Consider the following 25,595-nt stretch of genomic DNA (forward strand, 5'->3'; position numbering starts at 1 on the left):
CTTTTACCAGTTGTGGACAAGCCTGTGGTTTATTGCAACATCCCACCCAGTGGGAAGGACCAGGAACCCCAGCCTGGGGCAGCTGAAGGACTTTGTGTCAGAAATGTGGAGCCCCAAACACATCTGTCTAACCCTGAGTGTAGAAATCATTCCCTGAGATGCAGAAATCAGGGTGGGTGAATTACTGAAGTGCCAGGCAGGAAAATTTCTCCATTTTCCTGCAAGTTTTGGCTTGGCCTGACTCCAGTGAGCTTTCCTGCAACACCTCTGAAACTGGTCAGAGAAGTGACCTTATCATAGAGCCACAGAATGGCTTCAGTGGGAAGGGATCCTCTCATTCTTCTCCCTGTCATGGGAAGGGGCCCCTTCCAACCTGCCTTTGGACATTTCCAGGGATCCAGGGGCAGCCACAGCTTCTCTGGGCACCCTGTGCCAGTGCTTCAACTTTATCCCACTGCCATTGCCTCCAGTGCTTGTGCAATCCCTTCCCTTCAGCATCCCTGATTTATCCCAGCCAAGACTCTGGCCCATGGATCAGGGCAGTAATTGTAGGACAGTGCATCAGCAGAGTCCCAAGGGATCTGGGATGGTTGTACACAGTGTTTTGGTGGTGTTTGGTGGTGTTTTGGTGGTGTTTTGGTGGTGTTTTGGTGATGGATGAAACGTCTCTTCCTCTGACCAGGAAGGTTCTTGATGCATCAGAGGACTCTGGGTGTGATCCTGAGTGTGAGAGGCTGCTGGGTGAGGGGGGCCCAAAAAGGTCACCCCAAGCTGGGCATGGTGCCAGGGCTCTCCTGCCCCTCGGGAGCTGCTCTGGTGTGGAACAGCTCCCACTGTAGAGCAGGCACAGAGGGAGGGTTCCAGAGCCCAGCATTGAATTCCTGTGCATGTTCTGCCACAAAACCTCCTGGCCAGCCTTGAACGAGGCACCAACACCCAGAGCTGGTGGTCATCAGGTGTTGGAGTCTCCTGCCCTAATTTTTGGCTCTCCACACCCTGGTCCTTTTCTGTGGGATGGCAGGAGAAAGAGCATCTCTCTGCTGAGGGATGGGCAGGTTTGTGAGGCTCCTGCAGGCTGCAGCACCCAGCAGGTTTGGAGATGGGCCCAGGTACCACCCCCTGTGCTTAGTCTGCTTCAGCCCAAGCCTTGGCAAGGGCATGAACACATCTTGCTGGGCTGGGGTGGGCACAATGATCCACCACCAGATGTATCTGTGTTTGTCTAGTAGGCATTACTTATCCAAATTTGATTTTTTTTAGCTAGATAATTTAATTTTTAGGAAAGTTTTGGCCACCTGAAGGTCAAATCTATTCAGGTTTTATATGTCATCTGAATGTCCTCAAGTGAAAACAATTTTTAAAAAAGAAGACAAAATGCAGGAGAACTTTTCCAATTTGTCTTTGTTTTGAAGCACTTTGCACGAGGCCATCAGGGAAGCTCCAGCTGATAAAATCAGTTGTTCAAGCATGGAACAGCAACATCCAGCAGCTTGGACTCGAGGGATGGTTTGGCAAGGGGTGGCAGTGCCAGGCAGAGCTCTGCTAACGAGGGCAAGGGCCACTAATGGGGCCTGGCCAGGAGCCTGCTGAGACACTGGGAGCAGCACGAGGAGGACACGGATGGAGGAGTCGGGGCCAGGAGCTCCAGGTGACCTCAGATGTCCTCCAGAGCTGGCTGGGTTGTGGAACCCGTGTCCTCCTGTGGATCCAGGGGAGTACATTTCCCTTCTCAGGAAAGTCACCAGATCTTTCCCCCAGGGTGGCAGCCCTGCTCCTGCCAAGCCCCAAGGTGGCTCTTCTGGTCCATTTCTATCACTGGCAAACCTTGGATAATTTTATTTCAACCCTCCATCCCACAAGACAGGGGTGCTGCTGCTTCTCCAGCTGGATGGTGGCACCAAGATAGGGATGGAGGACACAGTCTCAAGCTGCACCAAGGGAAATATAGGTTGGATATTAGGAAAAAGTTTTTTACTGAAAGAGTGATAAAGTTCTGGAATGTTCTGCCCGGGGAGGTGGTGGAGTCACCATCCCTGGATGTGTTTAACAAAGCCTGGATGTGGCACTCGGTGCCAGGGTTGAGTTGAGGGGTTGGGGCTGGGTTGGACTCGATGATCTTTGAGGTCTCTTCCACGCCAGTGATTCTGTGATTTCTCTGGAAGGGGCTGTTCAAAGGCAGGTCAGGCTTCTGACCTCCCAGCAGACAGGGGACAGCTGAACTTGTCCTGCATTAAGAAGGAAATCCTGTGGGCTGGAAAAGATGCTAAAAGAAAAAAAAAATCAACATCAACCCTAAACCTGCTAAGTGCCACAGTCTGTTACTGCTTCCGGAGCTCTGCTATGGATTTTAACCCTTTAGAGATGGTGACTGCACCCATCCCACACCGAACGCTGCCCTCCATCCCTGGAGGGGCCGTTCCCAAGAACACATCCCAAGGAATCCCCGTTGTGCTGGGGATGAGGGGCCAGCCCCGCTCCGGCCCCCGCCTTGGGAAGGAGCTGTCGGGGCCGCGCTGGCTCCGGCTTGCGTAAGCTTTAATCTAAAGTTGGAGATGTTTTGAGCTGATCTGTGTTAATGTTGGGAGGAATTAACATGCATACGGGGAGACCACGTGATGCCCTCCGACCTCCCCCTTTTTTTTTTTTCTTTTTTTTTTTCCATTTTTTTCCCCCCTTCACTTTAACGGATTCCTGCCAAATCCGAGCGGCCGGTGCTGGGCAGGGCCGGGCTGGCACCGCCGCCAAGATGCCCGCGGTCTCTGTGCTTTACAAGGGAGCCATCATCATCAGCAGGTAACGGGGACGAATTGTTGCACAGAAACCATTCCAGCCCAGGTCGTTCCCTGTGGCTTCCCCCGGAGCGGGGTTGGGATGCAGGGATGGCAGGAGGAGCCCCGGACACCGGCGCTGTTGGGTTTTGTGCTTTGGTGGCTGCTGGGCGGCCGTGCCCCGGGCTGGGGATGATGATGATGATGATGATGATGATGATGATGATGATGATGATAAGAGTTGATGGCAGGGGATGATGATAAGAGCTGATGGTATCAAGGAGCATCTGCTCCGCTGGAACTGCAGCCGGTTGGTGCCTCCCCGCCCGCCCTGAGCCGGGCTCGCCCGGGGAATTTCCTCGGTAATTTACTCGAAATACCCCGAAAATCCTGAACCAGCCTGAGCCCAGGGCTGCTCTGCCTCCCTAGGATGCCTTCGAGCTCCATTTTTCGATAGCCAGATGTGGCCAGTTGTTTGTTCAGTCTTCAGTGGGGTGCAAGGATGGCAAGGAGGGGCATTTTTTACATGGAGAAAACGCTTCCAGTCCAAATCTTAGAGGTGGAAGTTACTGGCTTTGCTGGACAGCTCGATATTTTGAGTTTTATTTTGGACTCCTGGTAAGTCCCTGCAGGTTGTTCTTACCCTGCATCCTGCTGGATTTCCAGCTGCCTCTTGTTTCCCACGCTGCTGTTCTCCTCATCCATGCTCAGATCTGGGACCTGATATGGATTGGGAAACACCTTCTTCTCTCCTGGCACTCAGGTGCTGGGGAGTGCTTTGGTGCCTCCTCAGCCCTGTTTCCCACCTGGCACATCTGGGCTGGGGTTTCTCAGATCAGGGCTCATCCATCCTGAGGAGCACAAGGAGAAGTGCTGGTGGTCCCAGGTTTGGAGTCTGGCATCTGTGGTTGGGGCAGGGTGGTTTTGGGGTCATTCATCTGCAAGCTTGTCTAAGGTGTTTGGGGGAGGCTGTGGCATGTTTTGGGGCAATCTCAGGTGTGTGATGCTCTTCCATCTGCTCTGGCTTGTGATGAGAAGCTCCCACCAGAACAGGCAGGACTTGGAGCAGCTCTTGCATCCCCTTTTCCAGACCCTCTGCCTGCACTAAAAGCCTTGAGAGTGGATTGTGCCTGTCTGTGTTCATTACAGGCTGTGTTTGTGAAAGTGCTTTATTCCAGAGCACAGCTCTGAGCTCTGATCTCATTTCCCAGGAGCTGCACAGCTGTCCAGCCCCGATAATCTGGGGTAATGAAGCACAGACAGGTCCAGCAGATTTGCTGGGTGGGGAGGATGATGCTCAGCCCTGCACATATTCTCTCATTTATCTGGGCAGAGCTCGGGGGGGCTGCCTGGGGGCTGTTTTGCCCATGTGGGTGCAGTGGTGGGGCTGTCCCTCAGCCAGGGTGTCTGCAGTGCCTGCTGGGCTGGGAGGGACAGGGTGCCCCAGGGTGTGCTGGCTGGGCACCTGTGCCCCTGTCCTTTATGGCCCATGACAGCAAACTGCTCCTCTTGCCTCCCCCAGGACACTCATGGGACCGTACGGGATGGACCGAGCCGTGCACTGCTTCGACTTCTACGAGTGTGCAAACGGGCTGGGTGAGTGCCAGGGATGGGCTGGGCTGGGGGAGTGCCAGGGATGGGCTGGGGGAGTGCCTGGGATGGACAGGGCTGGGTGAGTACCAGGGATGGGCTGGATGAGTGCCAGGGATGGACAGGGCTGGGTGAGTACCTGGGATGGGCTGGATGAGTACCAGGGATGGACAGGGCTGGGTGAGTACCTGGGATGGACAGGGCTGGGTGAGTACCAGGGATGGGCTGGGCTGGGTGAGTACCTGGGATGGGCTGGGGTACCTCAAGCAGCCCCAGAGCCTGGGTCAGGATGTGCCTCCCTGTGTGCAGGCTGGTGTCCCACTGGATCTTGTGTCTTGTACCTGCCTGTGGTGAGCACCTTCTGCACCTTTTGCAGCTGTGACATTAAAAGAATGCCAAAATCCCAACTAATTCCATGGTAATGGTGAGCAGCCAGTGCTGGGAGCTGTGCAGGAGCTCAGGCCCCTTCCCTCAGAAGGATGAGGGGGAGGGATCTTTCAGAATTTTTTAAATTAAATCAATTAAAATGCTAAATAAATAGAAAAACAGAACCCTCAGCACTCCCCTGCCCCTCTGCAGACTGTTGCCCTGGAAAGCCACCCCAGTGGGGGATGGAAGGTGCTTTCTGCAGCGCTCCTGAGGACTGGCATGCATGAGCTGGCTTTGGAAAGTTTGGCCAAGGGGAAGGGAATGAGCACTGGGTGAGTCAGGTGTCCTTCCAGAGCACTCTGAACTTCAAAGCTGGGAGAGAAGGGAAAGGAGAAGGTCACATCCATCAGAACGTGACCAAGTCCCAGGTTCATGACACTCAGCCCAGAGGGATCCAGCAGAGCATTTCTCTGACCTCTCTGAATCCAGTGGGGCTCTGCCATGGACTTTACATAATCTGTGATCCTGCATCAGGATTTCACAGCCTCTCCTAATCCTTAATTGAGAGTGCAGCCCACCCTCCACAGAGCAGCTGGGGACCCTTGGTGACACCCCTGAATGACCATTTGGGACAACTCCCAAGGAGTCACCAGGGAAGCAAGTTCAGGTTTCCTGAGACCTGAGATTAATTCTGGATTCATTATTGGCTGTTTCCAGCTCTGGGGGGGACAGCTTTGCTGACTCTTCCCACGTTCATGAGGTTCATGGGAGCTCAGAGAAATGACTTTACTTGGTGAATATGATATTTTAATCTCCAGAGGTGGATTTGGTTGAGTCGATGGGATTTCAGCTGCTGGCTTAGATTAGCTCATTAAAGGAGGAGGCCCAGAAAAGCCTGATGGGGCCATCACTGACCTCTGGGAGAAGTGACAGATGTGGCAGCCCTTTGTGAGCCACTTCCCTGGGTTCCAGCTCCTCTCCTTCCCCTCAGTCTGGGCCACAGGGTCTTTGCAGGGTCCAGCAGAACCTACAAAGCAAATTGTGGTGTGCTGGAGGAAGCTGCAATAATGTGGATTTCCTAAAGCCATCAGCTGCTGGCTTCATCCTCTCCTGTGAGGCTTGGAGCATTCAGGACAAGCAATCATCCTCCAGAAATCATGGAATGGTTTGGGTTGGAAGGGACCTCAAAGTCTCATCTCACTGCACCCCCTGCCATGGGCAGGGACACCTCCCACTGTCCCAGGCTGCTCCAAGCCCTGCCCAGCCTGGCCTTGGGCACTGCCAGGGATCCAGGGGCAGCCCCAGCTGCTCTGGGCACCCTGTGCCAGGGCCTGCCCACCCTGCCAGGGAACAATTCCTAATTCCCAATATCCCATCCAGCCCTGCCCTCTGGCAGCTTAATCATCCCTCTCTGGTGTGTGGTGCTTACAGAATCCCTGTGCCTGCTCAGAGTGGGTTTATTTGGGAAAAGAAAGTGCCTTTATGAGTTTCTCAAGCTGAATGCAGGTGTTATCCCAGCAGTTTTCCAGGTGTTATCCCAGCAGTTTCTCAGGGTTATTCCAGCAGTTTCTCAGGGCTATCCCAGCAGTTTCTCAGGGTTACCCCAGCACTTTCTCAGGGTTATTCCAGCAGTTTCTAAGGTGGGATGCAGGTGTTATCCCAGCAGTTTCTCAAGCTGAATGCAGATGTTATCCCAGCAGTTTTCCAGGTGTTATCCCAGCAGTTTCTCAGGGCTATCCCAGCAGTTTCTCAGGGTTATCCCAGCAGTTTCCCAGGTGGGATGCAGGTGTTATCCCAGCAGTTTCTCAAGCTGAATGCAGATGTTATCCCAGCAGTTTTCCAGGTAGGATGAGGTTTTGTCCCAGCAGTTCCTTTGGAGCAGCATCACTGCTGGCTGCCAGGTCAGCGTTTGGCCGCGGGTCTGTTGCTCTGTGGCTTTAGGTGCAAACCCACATGTGAACCTCAGCAGAAGTTCAAAGGGGTTACCTGGCAGCTCCTCTAACCTGAACCTCGAATTAAAGAATAGCCATCAAAGGGAAGTGCTGATTAAGGAGCATTTCTCAGAAACACTGAGATCCCATTATCTTGACCTTCATCTGCTTAGGACAGGGCAGGGAGTGATTCACCTCCAATCTGTCCCTTCCTCCAGACAGAAAAAGCTGGCGGGGGCTGCAAGATCAACAGAGGGATTAAGGGAAATGTAATTGAACATTGCCAGCTTAGGCAGAGAGCAGGCTGCCCCTCTCTGTGCCCAGCCTGGCAGGCAGTGGGGTCAGGATGATCCCAGTTGCACTAAACAACCAGATTAGCCAGGACACCCCCTGACCTGTGTGAATCCAGGAGCAGGTGAGATTATAGCCTGAGAACTGTGACTCTGGCATTAGTGGGAGTGGGATTAGAGGCACCAGAGAAGCTTGAGGGTCTTGGAGAAATTTATAGGATTGTTAAAAGCCTAAAGAAAACACAGACTTGGTCAGTCTTACCTCTAAGTCCATCTGGAGTTTTCCAGGCAAACTTTGTTCTGCAAAAGAGAAAAAAACCAGGGACATGGGCATCAGCTCCAGGACCTTTGCCAGAAAGGAAAGATTAAATAGAGGGATCCAAAATAGGCTAGATTATCTGGCCCTAAGTATGACTTAATAAGCATTATACTGGGACTTTGATGCTGTGATAATTAAAGAGCCGTTATTTACCTACACTGGGTCCCAAATAGAAATCTGATTGAAGTAAATGTTTATAAAATATGTAAAAAATTATCATCCCAGGAATGCTGCCACCACAGCCCTGGATAATCCAGGTTTGCTGCCATCCATCATCTGCTGTCCCCTGGAGTGGTCTGAGCCCTGGAATGGCTGAGCCCTCCCTCCTCCTCCTCCTCCTCCTCCTCCTCCCTGTCCCAGTGGGGACTCTCCAGAGGATTTTGGGGGGCAGGACTGGCACCCAGAGCACCCTCTTGGTGAGGTGATGGGTGTGAGCAGTGGGCAGAGCTCAGCTCTCATCCAGCTGCTTTCCCAACAAGGGAGTTAAAACTCAGGGATTTTTCCTCCCCCACCCAAGTTTGAGTGTGTCTGGAGCAATACTGTGAGTAATCAGTGATTTTAATAACAAGATCGGATTTTCTCCTGACATCGTTGGGGATGAAGGAGGATTTGGGATACCTCAGCTATATTAAGGCATTATTACAATTGATTTGCAGACACAAAAGGGAAATGAGTCATTATTGATTTGATATCTCAGCACACACTGGCCTCCTGGGGGATGCTGTGGCTGGGCCTCTGCAAGGTGCAGATTTTGATATTATTTGTCTGATGTGCTTCTTCATTCCTAATTCCTTTGTGTTAGGGGTGAAGAAAGATGTGGGATGAGTTCCTCAGTCATGTCCAGCCTTGGGCTGGACTTCCAGGCTCTGCTCCATCCAGGGAACCAATGGGGCTTTGCCTCTGCAGGACCCCTCATGGTTCCTCAGGCCCATCCCTGGGGTGCCCCTGTTCCCTGGGGTGTCTCTGCACAGCCCAGCAGAGATCCCCTGGCTCCACAGCGAGCACAGGAATGTCCTGCTCAGCATCCCTGGCCATGGGCAGGTTTTACCTTACATGACTGCAGCATCTCTCCCACTTTTGTGCCCAGGTGCCTGACCTGACCCACAGGCTTGGTGAGGCTCATGCTGCTTATAGCTCCTTTTTGGGGGGCAGTATTTCCAATTTGAGTGAATTTATTTTATAATTTACTATAAATTATAAAATATTATAAATATAAATTATAATAATATAATTATTATATTATTAATCATATAATGATTATATTATAAATTAGAAAATATCAGTGCCCATTCCTGACGTATTCTGCTGTGAGTTCCCTGTTCCAGCAGTAAAACAGCTCCTCACAAGGGCCTGGTTAATGCATTAAGCTCAGTGAATAAACTGCAGCACTCAGACAGGGCTGGGATTTGGAGCTTGGGAAAAGCAGCAATGGGTGCATATAGAAATGTAAACGTCTTTATAGAAATTGTACTAATTTAGTTTTAATCTAATCTAATCTAAAGGTGACTTGAGACACAAAGTCTTTCCCTGGAGGCAGATGAAAGCTGTGAGGGCCTGAGAGCAGAGCTTGGGTTCCCAGAGGAAGGGCAGCAGGGGTGGGAATGGTGCTGTGTGCTGAGAAATCCCCACCCCGATCCCCCTCTGTCCTGCCTGTTTCACACAGGGTTCCCAGGTTTTAGGGCAGCAGCTGGGCCTTGTTCCTACAGCCCAGGACCCTCCAGGGCTCAGAGTTGGGGCAGGGCTGGCCTGGGGCTTCCTCGGTGGCACTGCCTGTCCCCAGCCTGTCCCCAGCCTGTCCCCAGCCTGTCCCCAGCCTGTGGCCCTGCCACAGCAGCCAAATGCCCGACCCACGGCTCTGGGCAAAGATTTGTTAATTAAAGCCAGGCTTTTTAATCCTTCTGTCCACAGCCTGGATCTTCCAAGTAGGACTTAATGAGGCCTGGATAAATAAGTCTCTTGGAACTTTTCCTGCCAGCCAGCTTAGGGTGGGCACAGGGACAGGCCCGTGGTGGCTCTGAGGTGGCTCTGAGGTGGCTCTGAGGAGCAGCAGCCCCGTGCCAAGGCACTGCAGGGCACCCGGGCTGGGCTGTGCCAGGGGGGCACACATGGAGCTGGGATCTGCTCCTGCCCCAGCTGCTCCCCCAGCCCAGCTCTGACACCAGTGGCCTCTCCTGGGGGTGGCTCTGCCATCGTGTCAGGGGCTGAGGGGCTGCTGGGGCTGGCAGGGGAGCCATGGAGATGTCCCCAACCCCTGGGGGATGTCCAGGTGTGCCCAGGGAAGGAATCTCCTGCAGGAACACTTGTCACCAGGAATGATTTGATCTGCAGCAGGAGCAGATCCTTTCCCATCAGTGATGAACTTGGAGCTGCTGGAGAGAGTCCAGGGGAGCCCATGGAGATGCCCCAGGGCTGGAGCCCCTCTGGAGCCAGGCTGGGAGAGCTGGGGGTGCTCACCTGGAGAGGAGAAGGCTCCAGGGACACCTCAGAGCCCCTTGCAGGGCCTGAAGGGGCTCCAGGAGAGCTGGAGAGGGACTGGGGACAAGGCATGGAGGGACAGGACACAGGGAATGGCTGCCACTGCCAGAGGGCAGGGCTGGATGGGATATTGGGAATTAGGAATTGTTCCCTGGGAGGGTGGGCAGGCCCTGGCACAGGGTGCCCAGAGCAGCTGGGGCTGCCCCTGGATCCCTGGCAGTGCCCAAGGCCAGGCTGGGCAGGGCTTGGAGCAGCCTGGGACAGTGGGAGGTGTCCCTGGCCATGGCAGGGGTGGCACTGGATGGGCTTTAAGGTCCCTTCAACCCAAACCATTCTGTGATTCTGTGAATTTAAGGTTGGGGCTGCACCCCTCAGGCATGGCCTGTGCCAGCTCTGGTTCTCCTGCCTTTGTGCCATGGGCTGTGCTCTTCCTGCAGGCATCAAGGTCATTGGTGGCATCAAGGAGCCCACTGGAGAAGAATATGGAGTTTATGTCAAGAGGATCCTTCCAGGGGGTGTTGCTTATGCCGATGGTGAGTGGAACACAGGGCAGTGCTATGAGGGCTGAAAACAGCCCAGACTGAGGGCATTTATTCCACATATTTGTTTCATCCCTTATTAGATATTTTGGGTGCTTGCTTGGAGATTTTCCAGTGGTTGGGGGTATTTTTTTAGAGTGGCAGTTGTTCTAACATCTGACAGCAGCCTTGGACTGGCTCCTCAGCATTTGTTCTATTGCTTTGTGTGTGTAGAGCATGACCCATCTCTGCCACACAAGAACTTTCCTGTCCTTTCCCACCTCCCTGTGGCCCCAAAATGACCAGAGATCCTTTTGCAAACTCAGCTCTGCTCTGGGTCACTGATTTCATTCTGAATATGTTCAACTAAGTAGGTATTAGGGGTCTGCAGAGCTCACCTTTTACAACTTCAGCCAAAAAGATCTTTTTTTTCCCCAGCTATTACATCATTTTTCCATCCAATAAAGGAAAATAAATCCAGAACAGGTGGAAGTGCCTCTCATGGTTTTCTACCTGACCTCGAACTGAACCACTTGACCTCAAAGTGAATTAAGCAAAAGCTTTATTGCAGTTTTCAGCATTTACTTTTGCAACTTCCTAGAGCAGAGGAAGTGCTGGGACCTTGGCACGGGCTGTTCTGGGAGGTTGCAGAAATTCATTTATGGACATCTGGAAAAACAGGTCAGACGAGCATCTCAGGAACAGCCCATGCATTTTTCATCCTGTCTCTGAGCACAGGGGGAATGCCCAGCCTCTCCCAGTCCCTTCAAGCTGTATTTTCCACAGTTTCTATCCATTAGTTTTCTTTTCTAGGGCGCCTGCAGCCAGGGGACCAGATCCTGGAGGTCAATGGAGAGTCCCTAATTGGGGTTACAAGTGAGAGGTACCATGTCCAAATGGAAATTTCCCATTCCTGTTGCTTTTGTGGGATTCTGTGAAGTGGCTTTGGCTGTGGGTTGCATGGAGGGGACACCAGGGCATCATTCTGTGTGCTGCTCCCAAGAGCCAACTTGGAAATGATCAGACAGGAAGATTCAATATAAAAACAGACCAGAGAGACCAAATTGTATCTGAGATGCTCAGACATCTCCCCAAAAAGCTGGGTTTGAAACAGCTCCTGGCACCTCCACTCCATCTGCTGCAGCCTCCCAGCACATCCTGCAGCTCCCAGCACAGGAGAGCAGCTGGTGCCTGAGCCTGACGGTGCAGCTCCAGTTCCTCCTGGAGCCACGATCCAGCCCCTGAGCTCCCCACCAGGAGAATCATTCCCAGCTCCACAGGAGCACCAGCACTGTGGGGCTCTCCTTCCCCATGGAACACGGTGCTGTCCTGTTGCCTGCCCTGCATTCCTGCACCAGGTGCCAAGGCTGGATGGGAGCAGCACGAGGAGCTGGTCCTGCTGCCAAAGCCCCAGAGCAGCTGGGCTTGGTGCTGTCCATGAGAACATCTCTGTGGCTGTGGGAGGCTGTGCCTGGCTCCCAGCAGCTGCCCTGCCTGCCAGGGGTACTTCTATTTTGACCCAGAAAATGGCTGTCCCTGGGATGGAAGCTTCCCCAGGCTGGGAATTACAGAATCCTGGCATGGTGTGGGTTGGAAGGGATGTTCCAGAGCACCTCATCCCAGCCCCTGCCATGGGCTCTGCAGGGGGATTTGCTCACCACCACTGGTGTCTGCTGGGTTTTGCTATCAGGGATTTCTCACTTCCTGCAGAAGTGGGAAGCCAGGATATGGCTGGGCTGCCCTCAGCCTCGCTGCCAGGGCAGGGAACAGAGCATCCAGCCAAAGCTCGGCTGCTGGCAGGGTTTGCCCAGGTCAGGGGTCTGTGCCAGCTGTGGGGTGAGCAGGGTGGGGCCAGGGGAGCACTGCTGGGAGCTGGGACTGACCTGTCATGGTCCTTGTGTTCCAGGGCCGTGGACATCCTGAGGACAGCATCAGCCACCAGCCACATGCGGCTCCTGATCGCCCGCGATGACGACGCCAGGTCAGGGGACACTGGGGAGGGACCTGGTGGCATTCCTGGGCACCACACCTGGAGAGCCTTGGGGCAAATGGGGCTCAAAGCCCACGGGGAGGGCAGAGGTGGCAAGGGGTCTCTGGTCACTGTGCACTGGTGGGAATTCAGTGGAGCTGGAATGGAAGGAAGCAAAGCTTCCCCTGGTGGCTCCCAGCTCCAGCCCTGCCTGGGGGGGTCTGTGGGACGCTCCAGCACTGAGCAGATTTCCACAGGTGCTTCCCCAGGGAGGACCAGGGCTGCTCCAGTCGTGGTTGTAGGGTGGCACAGCTCCCTCAGCTCTGCTGTGGGGTGTTTCAGCACATCCTGCACAGAGCTCTGGATGCAGATGCGCAGGCACAGCAGGATCTTCCCTTTCCTTTCTGGGAACATGGGGAAGGATTTTTCTGCTTTCCACTTTCTTTTTCCACTTAGTTTTGTGTTTTATTGATGCCCTGCTATCTTTTAAGTCTGTCCTTGAGCATGGCATGTATCAGACACATTGAGTTAAGGTCTTCCTTTCCCAGAGGTTTCCTCCTTCTCAGGGAGGATGAGGAGTTTCTCCCTAAACCTGTCCCCTTGTTGCTCCCTGGAAAACCTTGCTCTCTCTGGAGAGACTCAGAGGGTTTGGAAGGAGAAGGAAAGAGTTCTGTCTTGTCTTGACTGGGTTTAAGCTGTGTGGGACAATGATGAGAGAGGGCAGAGCTGTGGGAACCCAGGTATGGATTAGTGGGGTCTTTGCTGATATCCCACAGGAGATCTGGCACACTGTGCCGGCACATCCTCTCCCTTGACAGGAGCAGGGGAAGCTGAGGTGCTGCAGGAAGCAGAGGAATGAGGGTGGGATGTGGCAGGGTGGCTGTGGGCAGGCTGTGCTCTGCCCGTGGCTGCCTCAGGTCAGAGTCCCTGCTGAGCACACCCAGGTCCCGTTAGTGTGGAGATGATGGATGATTAATGATGGATGCATTCCTTATCCATCAGCTGCTGTGCAGCCTTCGTGCCTTGGCAGAGCAGTGAGAGTGCTCTAATGACAGGCATGAGACTAATTCTGACACAGCAATACACTGCTGGAAGAATTATTTGCTATTAATGACGGGCTGCTTTTAGCCACCCTCTTCCAGGGGAAATGGCATCTCCTGTTATTACATCAAGTGCAAGTCCTTCAGCAGCTCTGAGGAAGTGCTGGGTGAGGCAAGTAGGTCAGCAGGGATCCTCTGCTCCAAGCGGGGATGCTCAGGATGCAGCTGTGGATCACAGCAGTCCCTTGGCAGGGCAGAGTGCCAGTGAGCATCTCGCACTCTCCCAGCAGCAGGGATGGATCCCACAGCTCCATCCCTGTGTCCAGCAGCAGCACGACTTGCTCTGAAACACTTGATTTCTCAGCCACAGCCCCCAGTTCAGGTTTTCTGCCTCCACCGCGCTCTGTTCCCAGCTGTTCTGCAGCTCCCAACATCCCGAATTGCTGCAGATGTTTCCTGAAGCGCTCCTGGAGCGGGCGTGGCTCCGGCTCCCCCCGAGCGCTGCGGGGAGCTGGGGCAGGCCGGCAGGGCAATGGAACTTTAAGGGATTTATTTGGCCTCCGTTCGCTGTTGGTTATCTGTTAAATCTGCAAAAGGTTAGCCAGAGGGAGAGGGGAGAAGTAATCAGTTTATTTATTCCTTTTTCCAAAAGATTTGCAGAGATTTCACTTACATAATCATCTCGCAAACTGTTTAACACACGAATACATATCTCCAGGATTAAGGGCTGTGGGAACGTGGGGAAGGATTTTTCTGCTCTCCACATTTTTTTCCCACTTAGTTCTGTCTTTTATTGATGCCCTGCTATCTTTTAAGTCAGTCCTTGAGCAGGGTGAGCAGCCAGCCTGGTGGGAAGGGGCCGTCAGCTCTGGGGGTGATGCCTGGGGAGGTGCCATGCCATGAGCTGAGGGCAGCTTCCCCCCTTCCCCCTGCCCAGCAAAGCACCCCATGAGACCTGAACGCTGAGGAGGACACAGGGCAGAGAAAATTCAGTTTATTTTCAGATCCTTCCTCACCCAGAGTGCTCAAAGCACTCTGGAGGAGGGAACATCGGGGCTCTGGGTTTGGATCCAACCCTCCTGCCAATTTTCCCAATGACTCAGCTGAGTAGCATTTTGTTGTGGTTGCCCTCGGGTGAATTTGAGTCATAAACGCTATTATTTGTCTCTGGAGTTAATTATAGGCCCAAATTACCTGTGCTTTTCATGGCACTCAGTCTCTGGCATGTATCAGATGCATGTTTTGGGCCTGTCGCATCAGCTGGGCTGCAGAGAGCAGCAGTAACGCCAGGGCTTGAAGCAGAGGATTCAGATTTGGAGCTGGACTCACCAGGTTTAGGTGATGCTTAAATCTGATTTTGGTCTGTGCTCACCTTCAGCTAATGAGGATAATTTTAATGCATAGTCATAATTATTGTTTATTCATTCTCAGCCTGAAAGTCACAATAGTTCCTTGTTTCTCTGCCTGGCACAGATATGGGCCTGGTCTGTCAGGTTTATCACTGGGAGGAGCCAGTTTGTGCTGCACCTCTGGGTCCTGGCAGGATCAAATACTGAATTCATGGTGTCTCCACACGAGATGCATCCCCAGCATGGCAGGACCAGGGGCTGTTGGGTTAGCAGGGCTCGCACAGGCAGCAGGAAGGAAAGGCTGCTCCTCTGTGAGTGCCCTGCAGTACGGAGCAGGATCAGACTCACAGCATCTCCGAGGGTGGAAAAGATCTTCGAGTCCAACCTCTGACTGATCTCCCAGCCCACAGTGCCATGTCCAGCTGTTCCTTGGACGCCTCCAGGGCTGGGGACACCCCCACTGCTCTGGGCAGCCCCTTCCAAGGCCTGACCACCTTTTCCACGGAGAAATTCCTCCTGGTGTCCAACCTGACCCCCCCATGGCACAGCTTGGGGCTGTTCCCCCTTGTCCTGTCCCTGTTCCCTGGAGCAGAGCCCGACCCCCCGGCTGTCCCCTCCTGTCAGGAGCTGTGCAGAGCCACAAGGGCCCCCCTGAGCCTCCTTTTCTCCAGGCTGAGCCCCTTCCCAGCTCCCTCAGCCCCTCCTGGTGCTCCAGCCCCTTAGCAGCTCTGGTCCCTCCCCTGGACCCCTCCAGCCCCTCCATGTCTGCCTTGTGAGGGGCCCAGAACTGCCCCCAGGCCCAGGTACAGGGGCAGAATCAGCTCCCAGGTCATTGTGCCCACCCTGTTTCTCCCAGCAGAGGGGCTGTGGCAGGAGCTGGTGCCTGGCCTGGTGTAGATGCAGGACAGTCCCTCCTGCCCTGCCAGCCCTGCCTGTGACAGTGACAGCTCAGCCCATGGCCCTGTTGTTCTGAGCATTCAGTGCTAAGCTGGCAGGGAGGGCTGGGGCTGACTCCAGCAAGCCTGGGTGTGCCAGGGACAAAGGCTGGGCCTTGGGAAAAGCAGGCAGCCTTTCCCAGAGCACTGAGCTGCACCTGTGCCTGGCACTGCTTCCATCCCACCCACAGAGAGGGAAGGCATTGAATGGGTTGGGTTAGAGGGGGTCTCAAATCTCATCCCATCCCCCACCAGCCATGGCAGGGACACCTCCCACTGTCCCAGGTGCTCCAAGCCCTGCCCAGCCTGGCCTTGGGCACTGCCAGGGATCCAGGGGCAGCCCCAGCTGCTCTGGGCACCCTGTGCCAGGGCCTGCCCACCCTCACAGGGAACAATTCCTAATTCCCAATATCCCATCCAGCCCTGCCCTCTGGCAGTGGGAGCCATTCCCTGTGTCCTGTCCCTCCATGCCTTGTCCCCAGTCCCTCTCCAGCTCTCCTGGAGCCCCTTCAGGCCCTGCAAGGGGCTCTGAGGTGTCCCTGGAGCCTTCTCCTCTCCAGGTGAGCACCCCCAGCTCTCCCAGCCTGGCTCCAGAGGGGCTCCAGTCCTTGGGCTCCCCTGGACTCTCTCCAGCAGCTCCAGGTCCTGCTGCTGTTGGCCCCAGGGCTGGGGCAGCTCTGCAGGTGGGGTCTCACCTGAGGGGGCAGAATCCCCCCCACTGCTGCCCCAGGGGGCTCAGCCCAGCCCAGGGGGGTTTCTGGGTGCTCACAGCCAGGGCAGGTCCAGCTGTCACCCACCAACAGCCCAAATCCTTCTCCCAGAGCTGCTTTTGGTTCCTTCCCTGCCCAGCCTGGACTGGGCCTTGGAATTGCCCTGACCCAGGCCCTTGGCCTTGTTGTGCTTTATGAGTTTTGCACAGGTTGTGCTTTATGAGTTTTGCTTTATGAGTTTTGCATGGTTCCCCCTCTCCAGGCTGTCCAGGTCCCTCTGGATGCCCCATCCCTCCCCTCCAGGGTGTGACCTCCCCACAGAGCTGGGTGTCAGCTCCAGGCTGGCTGGGGGTGCCCTAATTCCAGTGGAGCCGTGTGAGAAAATCTGCCTTTGTGATGCTTTTGGAGTGCTCTGGGTTCATGGCTCCCACTCACCTGCAGGTTTGTTTTTTTTGAGACAAACCAGTAATTTCTGATGTCACAGGCTCCACTTTCTCTCCCAGCTGTGGTGCAGAGCTGAGGTTTCCAGACGCTGTGTAACCTTTGATGTAGGATTCTCCCTTTGTTCTTCCAGGAACAAAAGGGCAGCACAAAGAGGCATTATGAGATAAAATAACAATTTTCTGCGGGGAGATTGACCCCCTGCTGCTTAATCTGTAGCAAAGTCATCCTGGAGCTGGCTGCTGCTGGCAGACCCCCCATCCCACCCTGGGGCTGCCTGAAGGCTCTCCAGGGCCAAGTTCTATTGCAAGCATCCTCCAGACCTCAAATGTTTGCATCCTAATGAAAAAAAACTGGAGAAGGGCTTGTTAAAATGAACTTTCCACCTCATACAACGCCACAGTTGTTGTTTTTTAATCAAGCTGGGCATTTTAGTCCTGCAGGCACCTGACAATTCACAATGTTCTAGTAAGGGTCAAATTTTAAATATTAAAGACATCTTCTGAAGCTTCTTGGTGTCTGAAAGCACAAAGCAAGGCCTGCTGGCATTCCTTCAGTGTGCTCGTTCATTAATCTGCAATGTTTGGGCATTGTCTGCCCCATCCAGCTCCTCCAAACACAGCACTGAGCACAAAATTAATTCCCACGAGACTGGCACCAGAAAGTGCTTTACTTTCTGCTGGGATAAATGTGTGCCTCAAGTTAGTCATGTGTTTGTGTCCCTGGTGGAACTGGGGCTGGCAGGAGTGACCAACAAAGCAGGAGCTGGGATGGTGGCATTTGGTCACATTGTCCCTGGGCTGGACCCAGTCTCACAGCTCATTCAGGCTCCTGAGAAAATAATGATAAACCTCCTTTGTGGACGAATTTCAGGACACAAAATAAACAACAACAAGGAGTGCTGAGCCCATGCATGTGCTCACTTTATGACAGAGTTTGGCAGCACGGGTTGGTGACGGGGTTTGCAGGGTCACAGAGCTGCTGCACCAGTTGCATTTGCATTGACTAAGAGTATTTCAGCCATTGTTTGGCGTTTATAACCTCCTCTGTGCTCTGCTGGATTATTATCTGAGGAAAATAGAACAATAGATGACCACAGAAATACCCAGCCCAAAACAAAACCTAAGTGCTGGTGGCTTGGTAACCACTGGGAATAATATGTGAGATTGCAGCGTGTTGGACCTGCCCCTGCAGGGGTCAGGGAGGGGTAAGGCCATGGCTGTGTGAGCTGCCAGTGAAACTGGTGTGAATCAGCTGCAGAGGCTTTACTGGGAAACTGGAATAATTCTGCTGAGATCCACCCAAGGCTCAGCTCAGGGATCAGCAAAGCAGGGGCTGACTTGTCCTTCTGCTTTCCCAGTGCTTGTGGAATCATTTAGGCTGGAAAACCCTCTGAGACCCTCGAGTTCAACCCTTAACCTAGCACTGCCAAGGCCACCATTAAACCATGTCCTCAAGTGTCACATCCACATGGTTTTTGAACGCTTCTAGTGATTCCACCACTTTCCTGAGCAGCCTGTTCCAGTGTCTGACATCCTTTCAGTGGAGAAATTTTCCTAATAATTTACATATTTTGGTGCCTTACATTATGAAACTGCTTTCTCCTCATGCACAGTAAGTGCAAGTCACACAGGGCTGGCCCCACACAGCTGTCCCTTGATGGGCCACCAAAAATGCCTGCCACTGTCTGAGGGGTAGATCCAATAAGGAATTCCAGTGCTTGGAGAATGGCTTTGATCATCCTCTTGTCCCCCCTACTGTTTTATCACCACCATGACTGGGAGGTCACAGCATCTTCTGGGTGTCCTGGTGGCATCTTGGCTGTTCCTGGGAAGTTTGTGCCCAAGAGGTGAAAGCCAAAAGAGCTCTGTGGGACGTGGGGGTTCTGAACAAAGTCCTGGTCCTTTTTTAAGGTCATGGGTTTGGTTGATAAAGACAATAGTATGGATGCAAATATTGGGATTCACCAAGGCATGTCACTGAGCATTGTGTGACACTTGGGTTTTAAATTAGCATTAAATGGAATGAATAAGGCATAAATTTGATGGCAATATTTGATAAGGCATGCGCTGGTCTTTGAAGTTTGTTAATGAGCTGGTTGTGACTGGGAAGATGTAAATTACTGAGAGTACTTCCAGCAGGAACCTGAGGAGCTGATGATTCATTCATCATTTAATATTGTTGACTCTAATCTAGCCAATAACACCCAACATCTGTCCTGGTGAGGAACGCAGATGACGCAGCGTCTGCGAGTGTGTCACAGCAGTCTCCTTGCTCAGGGAACTTTGCTGTGGCTGGGTTCCTACAGGTTCACCTCTTGAGCTTGTCTGACTGTCAAGCCTGAGAGGGAGCCACTCATAACCAGGCTTTTCCTGGGGCTATGGCATCAGGAAGGCTCCTTCCCATGGGGATTCCCTCCTGCCTTCAAAGACGACATCTAATGGTGTTACTGTGGCCACTGAAACAACATTTTCAGGGTCCGTCCCACTGCCTGGATGCTTATTAACTGGCATGTGTAAGAAATTAGTCATCCTTGAGGATCTCTCTGCCAAAAGGTCGGATCCTTCAGGTGGGGTTGGATTATGAAGGGGAGAACAGCCCCCATTGCAGAGGGACAGCATGAGAGCAGCGCGGCAGGGCTGGATCAGAAGGCTGCCAAACATGAGCATGAGGAAGATGTGATTCCTTTCCAGGCCTCCTCATCTGAAAGGATGTGAGGGGCTCACAGCAACTCAAAGAAAGGTTACAGAAATGAGGCAGGAGCTGGTAAATGTAGTGGACGATGGTAGTTCTTAAGTTCCAAAACACAAAAAAAGGTCATGAGGAAAATCACCTTTGGTGTAGAGGGAGTTCCAGCTCATCAAGGGCTCCACACATGGTGGTCAAACTCAGCCTGGAACAAAGTGTCTGGTGCCTGGGCATGGAGATGACTTTCCAGGGAATTTTGGGGATGAGATTGCATGCAGGTCTTTGTTGAGCTGTCATGCTCCAAGGGTATAGCTTGTGATGTTTGTGGAGAACATCATCATGGATGGGTTAGGAGAGTGGGCTGATGTTTCTGCAGGTGCCCTGAAAGCCATCTCTCTCTTTACTCCAGCAAGACCTACAGGATCTGATTTCTGTCCAAGAAAAGAGGAGGTAAAACAGAGAATAACCTGTATTTAACTGTCCTAGAAGGAGTCACAGATAGGCCAAGAATTTTTGGGTTATGTTTGCAATTACAGCTCCTTCTGGCAGGGTTTAATTTGTGTGGTGTGTTTGCAAAACTTTTGAGCCTTATAGTTGGGGTGAAAACATTCCCAGGAGGATCCATGAGGAGGGGTGCAAGGCAGATGCAAGGCAGGGCTCCAGTGTTCATCTGCCCTCTCTCAGGAATGACAGTTCTCAGCACAGAGCCTGTCCACAGAATCATAGGACCATAAAGATTGGAAAAGACCTTTGAGGATACAACCCTTCCCAGCTCCTCTTGTCCTGAACACACTCCAGGGCAGGGAAGGAGCACTCTGGAGCTCCAGCCCATCACAGGAGAGCTGCACTGCCATGAGATTGATTATAGACCTGAAGCCTTGCACAAGCTCTTGAAAGCAGGGTGTTCCCCTTGTGCAGGAGGAATCTTTGTCTGCTCCCACAGCTGGAGAGCACCAGCCCTGCAGCCTTGGTACCCAGTCCCTGCCATCAGGGGCTCTCTTGCCATATAATCATGTGGGGGGAGTCCTGAGCAGCAGCTGACTGCACCATGGTTTTGTTTGCAGGAGAGAGTTCTCTGAGCTGCTGGAGAAGTTTGGCTCCCAGAGCAACACGGGCTCAGCGCGGAGCTCGCCGGTCCTGCACGGCGGCAGTGAGTAGCTCAGCAGAGAACTGAAAGCCCCTCTCTCTGCAGAGAAAATTTCCTTTATCCCAGTGTCATTCTGAAGGAGCTGTGGTTCCATTTGAGCAGGTGTTGGGGTGGAGGTTTGAAGAAAGCTTTCCTCATTGCAGACCCTTGGTGCATGCCAAGAGCGTGGCCAGTGCTGCCACCGGGTGATCAAGGGAGGCTTGAATTGGGGTCATAACCACTCCCCAGATTCTGCCTGCCTCATGTGCTGGGCAGGTGACTCCATCAGTAAATGCAGCTGTACATTTTTGCTCTGAATTTCAAGGTGTTTCAGAAATAATTCATTTAAAGATCATTATTTTTCATTTGCTAATGTTTAATGAGATGCAACAAGGTTGACCTAGCAAGATGCCAGCACAAAAAGCTGTACCAGGGAAGAAAGCTTTCCCTACAGCTTGGCATCCCACCAGACAGCTGCTGGCCCTTCCCCTATGGCAGAGGTGTGTGGGGTTGGCAGTCCCACGTTGGAAGTGTGTAGGGGGATAGAACATAAAGTAAATAGTAACATAAGTAAAAAAAGGTAGTATAGAAAGTAATCTTACTCCCTAAAGAGTTGCAGCTGAGCCAATTATTAAGGATTAGGAGCAGGCCTGATGTTTACAGGCCACACCTGTAGCCAATAAGAAGCGTGTTATAAAAGAGTGGATTGGGTGGTTAAGGGGAACTGGAGTCAGTTGCCTGCTGTGAGGACAAGGACGAGTCAGTGCCTAGAGGAGCTGCCTACAAGAAACATCAAGGAGGTATGAAACTCTAGCAATATGGAACCCTTGCAATGTAATGACAATAGAACTCTTGCACTATAATGACAACAGAACTGTGCCAAAGAGGCTGAATGTTTCCTCTCCTTCAGCCCTATCCTGATGTCTTTAACCACCACGTGGCTTTCCCCAGGAATCCAGGAGTGCAGCATCATCTCTCAGCAGCAGAGCAGAGGGGAGGGTGATGCTGGAGTGTCTGTGTGCCCTGCACTGACTGTACCTTTGGTGTTCAGGTCGATACCTGGAGAGCACCTCCTCGGGCTCGTCCTCGCGCTCGCAGAGCCCGCTGCTGCTGAGCCCTGCCAACTCCCACGGCCCCTTCCTGGGGAGCCTGCCGCACGCTCCTCACGCACAGTACGTACAGGACACCACCAAATGTCAGAGGGATACACCCACTAAAGAATTCCAGTGCTCGTTGAATAGTTTTGTTCATCCTTATGACCTCTCTACTCTTCTATCACCACAACGGTTCAGAAGCCACAGCATCTTCTGGATGTGGTGGTGGCATCTTGGCTGTTCCTGGGAAGTTTGTTCCAATGGGGGTGAAAGGGTTCCCAGTTGAGACAATTAATATGTCTGCACCATGCAGCAGCTCCTCTTCTGTGGGAGTACCAGTTGTCAGTTTTTCTGAGTCTGGACTGAAGGCACTTGAGACAGTAATTCAAGTGTTTATTATTTCTTATCAGTAAAACAGTCTCATTACTGTGAGTTTGAGAGCTTTTCATTAGAAGGCACAAAATGGCCAACAATCTCTTGGTATAAGGTCTTTGAAGACTAAACTATCCAATTAAGAGCTGACACCTGGATTATTTTCCCTTTTAACCCAATAACTGATCCCAAAGAGCCCCCAATGGGGACTTTTCTGCCCAATTACAAAATGCCACCCAAACCCATGAAGAAGAAGGAAGAAGAAGCATGAAGAAGAAACCTAGGGTAACACCCTGTGCCCTCCATGTTGCTTCTATCCACAACATACTAAAAATCCCAAAACCTCAATTTCTCACCAAGTGATACACCTACACTACTCTCTCTAATCATTTTACACTTTTGTTGGTTCTAGTTTATCTTGAAGTCTGGGAAACTTTCTCCATGAATGAGGGTCAAAGTCAGTGCTCCCCTGGGGGTCAGAGCACCCCAGAGCAGACAGAGAAATATTCCCTGGGGTGCCCTGGGTTTCCACACTCTTCCTCCCCTCTGAATCCCAGGGAGAGGCCATGGTTTACAGCCAGCTGAGAGGGCCCTGCACATCCCCTTGTAAACCACGAGCAGAGTGTTCCTGCAAGGCTGGTGCTGCTTTCAGGAGGTGTTTTTGGAGCTTGTCTCCTATTGCCCTGCTCCTGGCACTTTGACCCCATGCTCCAAGAGCACCAGGCACTGCTGCATGCAAACTTCCCTGATGCCCTTAGCTTTGGGGTCATCAGCCTGCAGTCACCTCATCCTTTGGTGGCCAGAGCATCTCCCAGAGTGTGTTTCCATGTGGCCATCTGCCCTGGCACATTCTGCAGGGTCAGGGGTTGGGACAGGCTGAGCTGGTTTTTCTGCAGTCTCGTCTCCAGGGCCCTTCTCCAGAGGGACAGCTTGGAGGCTGCTCACAGTCATGGAATGGGGACCATTTGTCCCCAGGGCTCACAGCTCCCCTCCTTTGCCAGCACAAACAAGCCAAGGCACTGGTAAAGAGAATCAGCCCTCACTGCAGAACCAGTAAATCCTCTTGCTAAATACCAGCTTATTAGGGATTTGCAGAGGACAAATATTTGGCACCAGAGGTTTAAGCTGCTTGCATGGAGTGAGAGACCCACACAGAGGAGACACCAGATCATCTACTTGGCAGCTGCTTTGTTCAAGCCATCCTCACTGTGCTGTTAATTCCCTCCAGGCTGAGGTGTAGAATCCAGAATGGGTTGGGTGGGATGGAACCTCAGAGATCATCTCATTCCAACCCCTCCACCATGGGCAGGAAAAGGGGCATTTAGGCTAAAGGAGCCTGTCTTGGTGACCTCCTTGCCATGCTGTGCCATGTTCTGCTTGTTTCCATGCAGCTGCCGGGCCCCAGAGGTTCCTCCCCTGGAATCACAGACCACTGGTTTCACCTGAGCATTGGTGGTCAGCTGTGAGATGTAATTTGGGCCATGGGTCTTTTCATGCATGTGGCTGCCACCCCTTCTGCTCACCACAGGTTGTCCCCAGGCTGTGACTTCTCATTGTGGCATCACCTGAGGTCCTGCCCCTCCACTGAGCCATGGGAGCTGGATGCAATGCAATCTCACCACAGTCAGTGTCTGAGATTCTGGGTTGAACAGAGCATTTTAATGCTGATTTCATGACATCATTTCCCTAAGATTGTTCACCTTACAGCAATGTTTTTTCATAAGACTATGGCCCATGCACCCCTTCCCCTGGGGTGTGTGAGCACCAGGGATGGCATTGCTTGGGAACCCGTGCTGGTGTCACTGTGGGGCATGGGATGCTCAGCTGCTGTTGTGTCTGAAGTTGTAACACGAGGAGCCAGCACAGACTCTTTGGGCAGGGGCTGCTGTGGAAATAAACTGAAAATTGAAAACCCAGCTACACCCACCAGTTGCACCCATCCCATTTGGAGGAAAACGTTTGCTGATCCTCATGCACCACCAAATCCTTCCCCAACCCCCCCTGTTGCAGTCTGCCCATGGGAGCTCAGTGAAATCTCTGCTCCCACAACTCTGCCACTGCCAGACCTCCCTGCTGGCACAGAGCCACTGCTGTGGCTGGGCCTTGGTGGCCTGTTGAGTCCTGTCCAGCAGCTCTTGGAGGGAAGGGTTCAGCCTGTTTGGTGCTCCTTTCCATCCTCAACTGGGCAAGCCACCTGCCACAGCAGCAGCTCACAGTGTGGTGGGTGTTGCTGTAAAGGATGCCCATTTCTTAGGGCGTCTTGCATGATTTTGGGTCCAAATCCTGGTTAAGACACACCCAGCTGTGTGTCCCAAGCTTCACTTTGAAGTTTCCTAAGAACTGCTTGATAGCTGGTCCATCTGTATGTTGCTGTCTGGTGATTTAGTTGGATTCAAGCAACAACCATGTTGATCATTTGTGTGCTTTTGGGTATAAAACCAGGAATGCCAAATATATTCTGGTTAAATCTTTAGTTTCTTCTCTAAACAAGTATTCCCCTATTGGGGATTAGGAAAAGCCGTCACTTTAACAACACTGAACAATGTCTGCCAAAGAACAGGAGGCCTCACTTCTCCTTTCCAACGGTGGGTGGAAGAAAGGATGCAAATAAAAGGCTGGGAGAAGGTAGAAGGATCACACATGAAAATAAATCCAGGCAGTTTGTTCAGTGATATGAGAAGATAACCCAGATCACCTTGAGTCACCTGCAGACTTCTCTCCCTTGCAGCTACTCCATTGACTCAGGAATCCAGAGCATTTCTGTAGCAAACTCCTCTGGCTTGGGACTGACAATCAGTGGTGGATCCAACAGGCCTGACGGGCCCATGATTTATGTCCAAGAGCTTTTGCCAGATGGGGACTGTTACAAGGTAAGTCGGTGTGGAGACCCTCAGGAGCTCTGCCATGGGCACCTTTCCTAGAGGCTGTGGCTGTTCTGAAGCAGCTTTTCTAGGAGCAGATGGATAATTGCGTGGACTAATGAGGATTTGTGTTGCAGGAGAAGGCTTTGGCAGAGATGTCCCTTCTCAATGCTGTGTCTCTCTCCCTGTTTGTTTAGGATGGTCGGCTCCGACCTGGAGACCAACTCATTGCTATCAACAGAGATTCTCTGGTGGGCAGCACACATGAGGAGGCCAGAAAAATAATTGAAAAAGCCAAATTCAGGTAGGCATAGAAAGTATTTCCTGTCATCATCAGGTGCTGCTGAGTCTTAGGCAGAGCACTTCATACCAAGGTTTGGCTTCACGGGCACTATTAGCCTTAAATGATTCTTTAAGGTGGTCACATCAGGAAATCTTGAAGGCATGGATCATCCTGAAGTGTAATCCAGACCTTCCTGATGTTCTGGGCCTCATGAGTATCTCCTGCCCAGCAGAGCTTTGAAACAGAACTGAAGTTAAAAAAGGGGGAAAAAAGGAGACTCAGGAGAGACCTTATGGATCTGTACAAGAGGGTGGAGCCAGGTGGGGATGGGGCTTTTTTCCCAATTAACAAGGGACAGGACAAGAGGAAACAGCCTCAAGTAGTGCCAGGGGATGTTTAGATTGGATATTAGGAAAAACTTCTTCATGGAAAGGGTTGTAAAGCCCTTGGCACAGGCTGCCCAGGGC

General features: G+C 52.4%; 1 protein-coding gene across 2 annotated transcripts in view; it reads left to right on the forward strand.

Moving 5' to 3' along the window:
- LOC118692754 (syntaxin-binding protein 4-like) overlaps positions 1-25,595 on the forward strand; it is a 48,387-nt gene that overhangs the window by 6,857 nt on the left and 15,935 nt on the right. The window contains exons 1-9 of one of the 2 annotated variants that reach the window (XM_036392796.2): positions 2,683-2,793; positions 4,291-4,364; positions 10,180-10,275; positions 11,074-11,143; positions 12,167-12,241; positions 20,457-20,542; positions 21,570-21,690; positions 24,713-24,854; positions 25,043-25,149. In XM_036392796.2, coding sequence (XP_036248689.1) covers positions 2,747-2,793; positions 4,291-4,364; positions 10,180-10,275; positions 11,074-11,143; positions 12,167-12,241; positions 20,457-20,542; positions 21,570-21,690; positions 24,713-24,854; positions 25,043-25,149 — 818 coding nt within the window. In that variant the 5' untranslated portion in view covers positions 2,683-2,746. Of the gene's footprint in view, positions 1-2,682; positions 2,794-4,290; positions 4,365-10,179; positions 10,276-11,073; positions 11,144-12,166; positions 12,242-20,456; positions 20,543-21,569; positions 21,691-24,712; positions 24,855-25,042; positions 25,150-25,595 lie in introns of those variants that run through there. The other variant, XM_054516606.1, reaches the window with a different exon arrangement.

The sequence above is a fragment of the Molothrus ater genome, chromosome 16 (genome assembly GCF_012460135.2).
Source record: "Molothrus ater isolate BHLD 08-10-18 breed brown headed cowbird chromosome 16, BPBGC_Mater_1.1, whole genome shotgun sequence".
NCBI lineage: Eukaryota > Metazoa > Chordata > Aves > Passeriformes > Icteridae > Molothrus > Molothrus ater.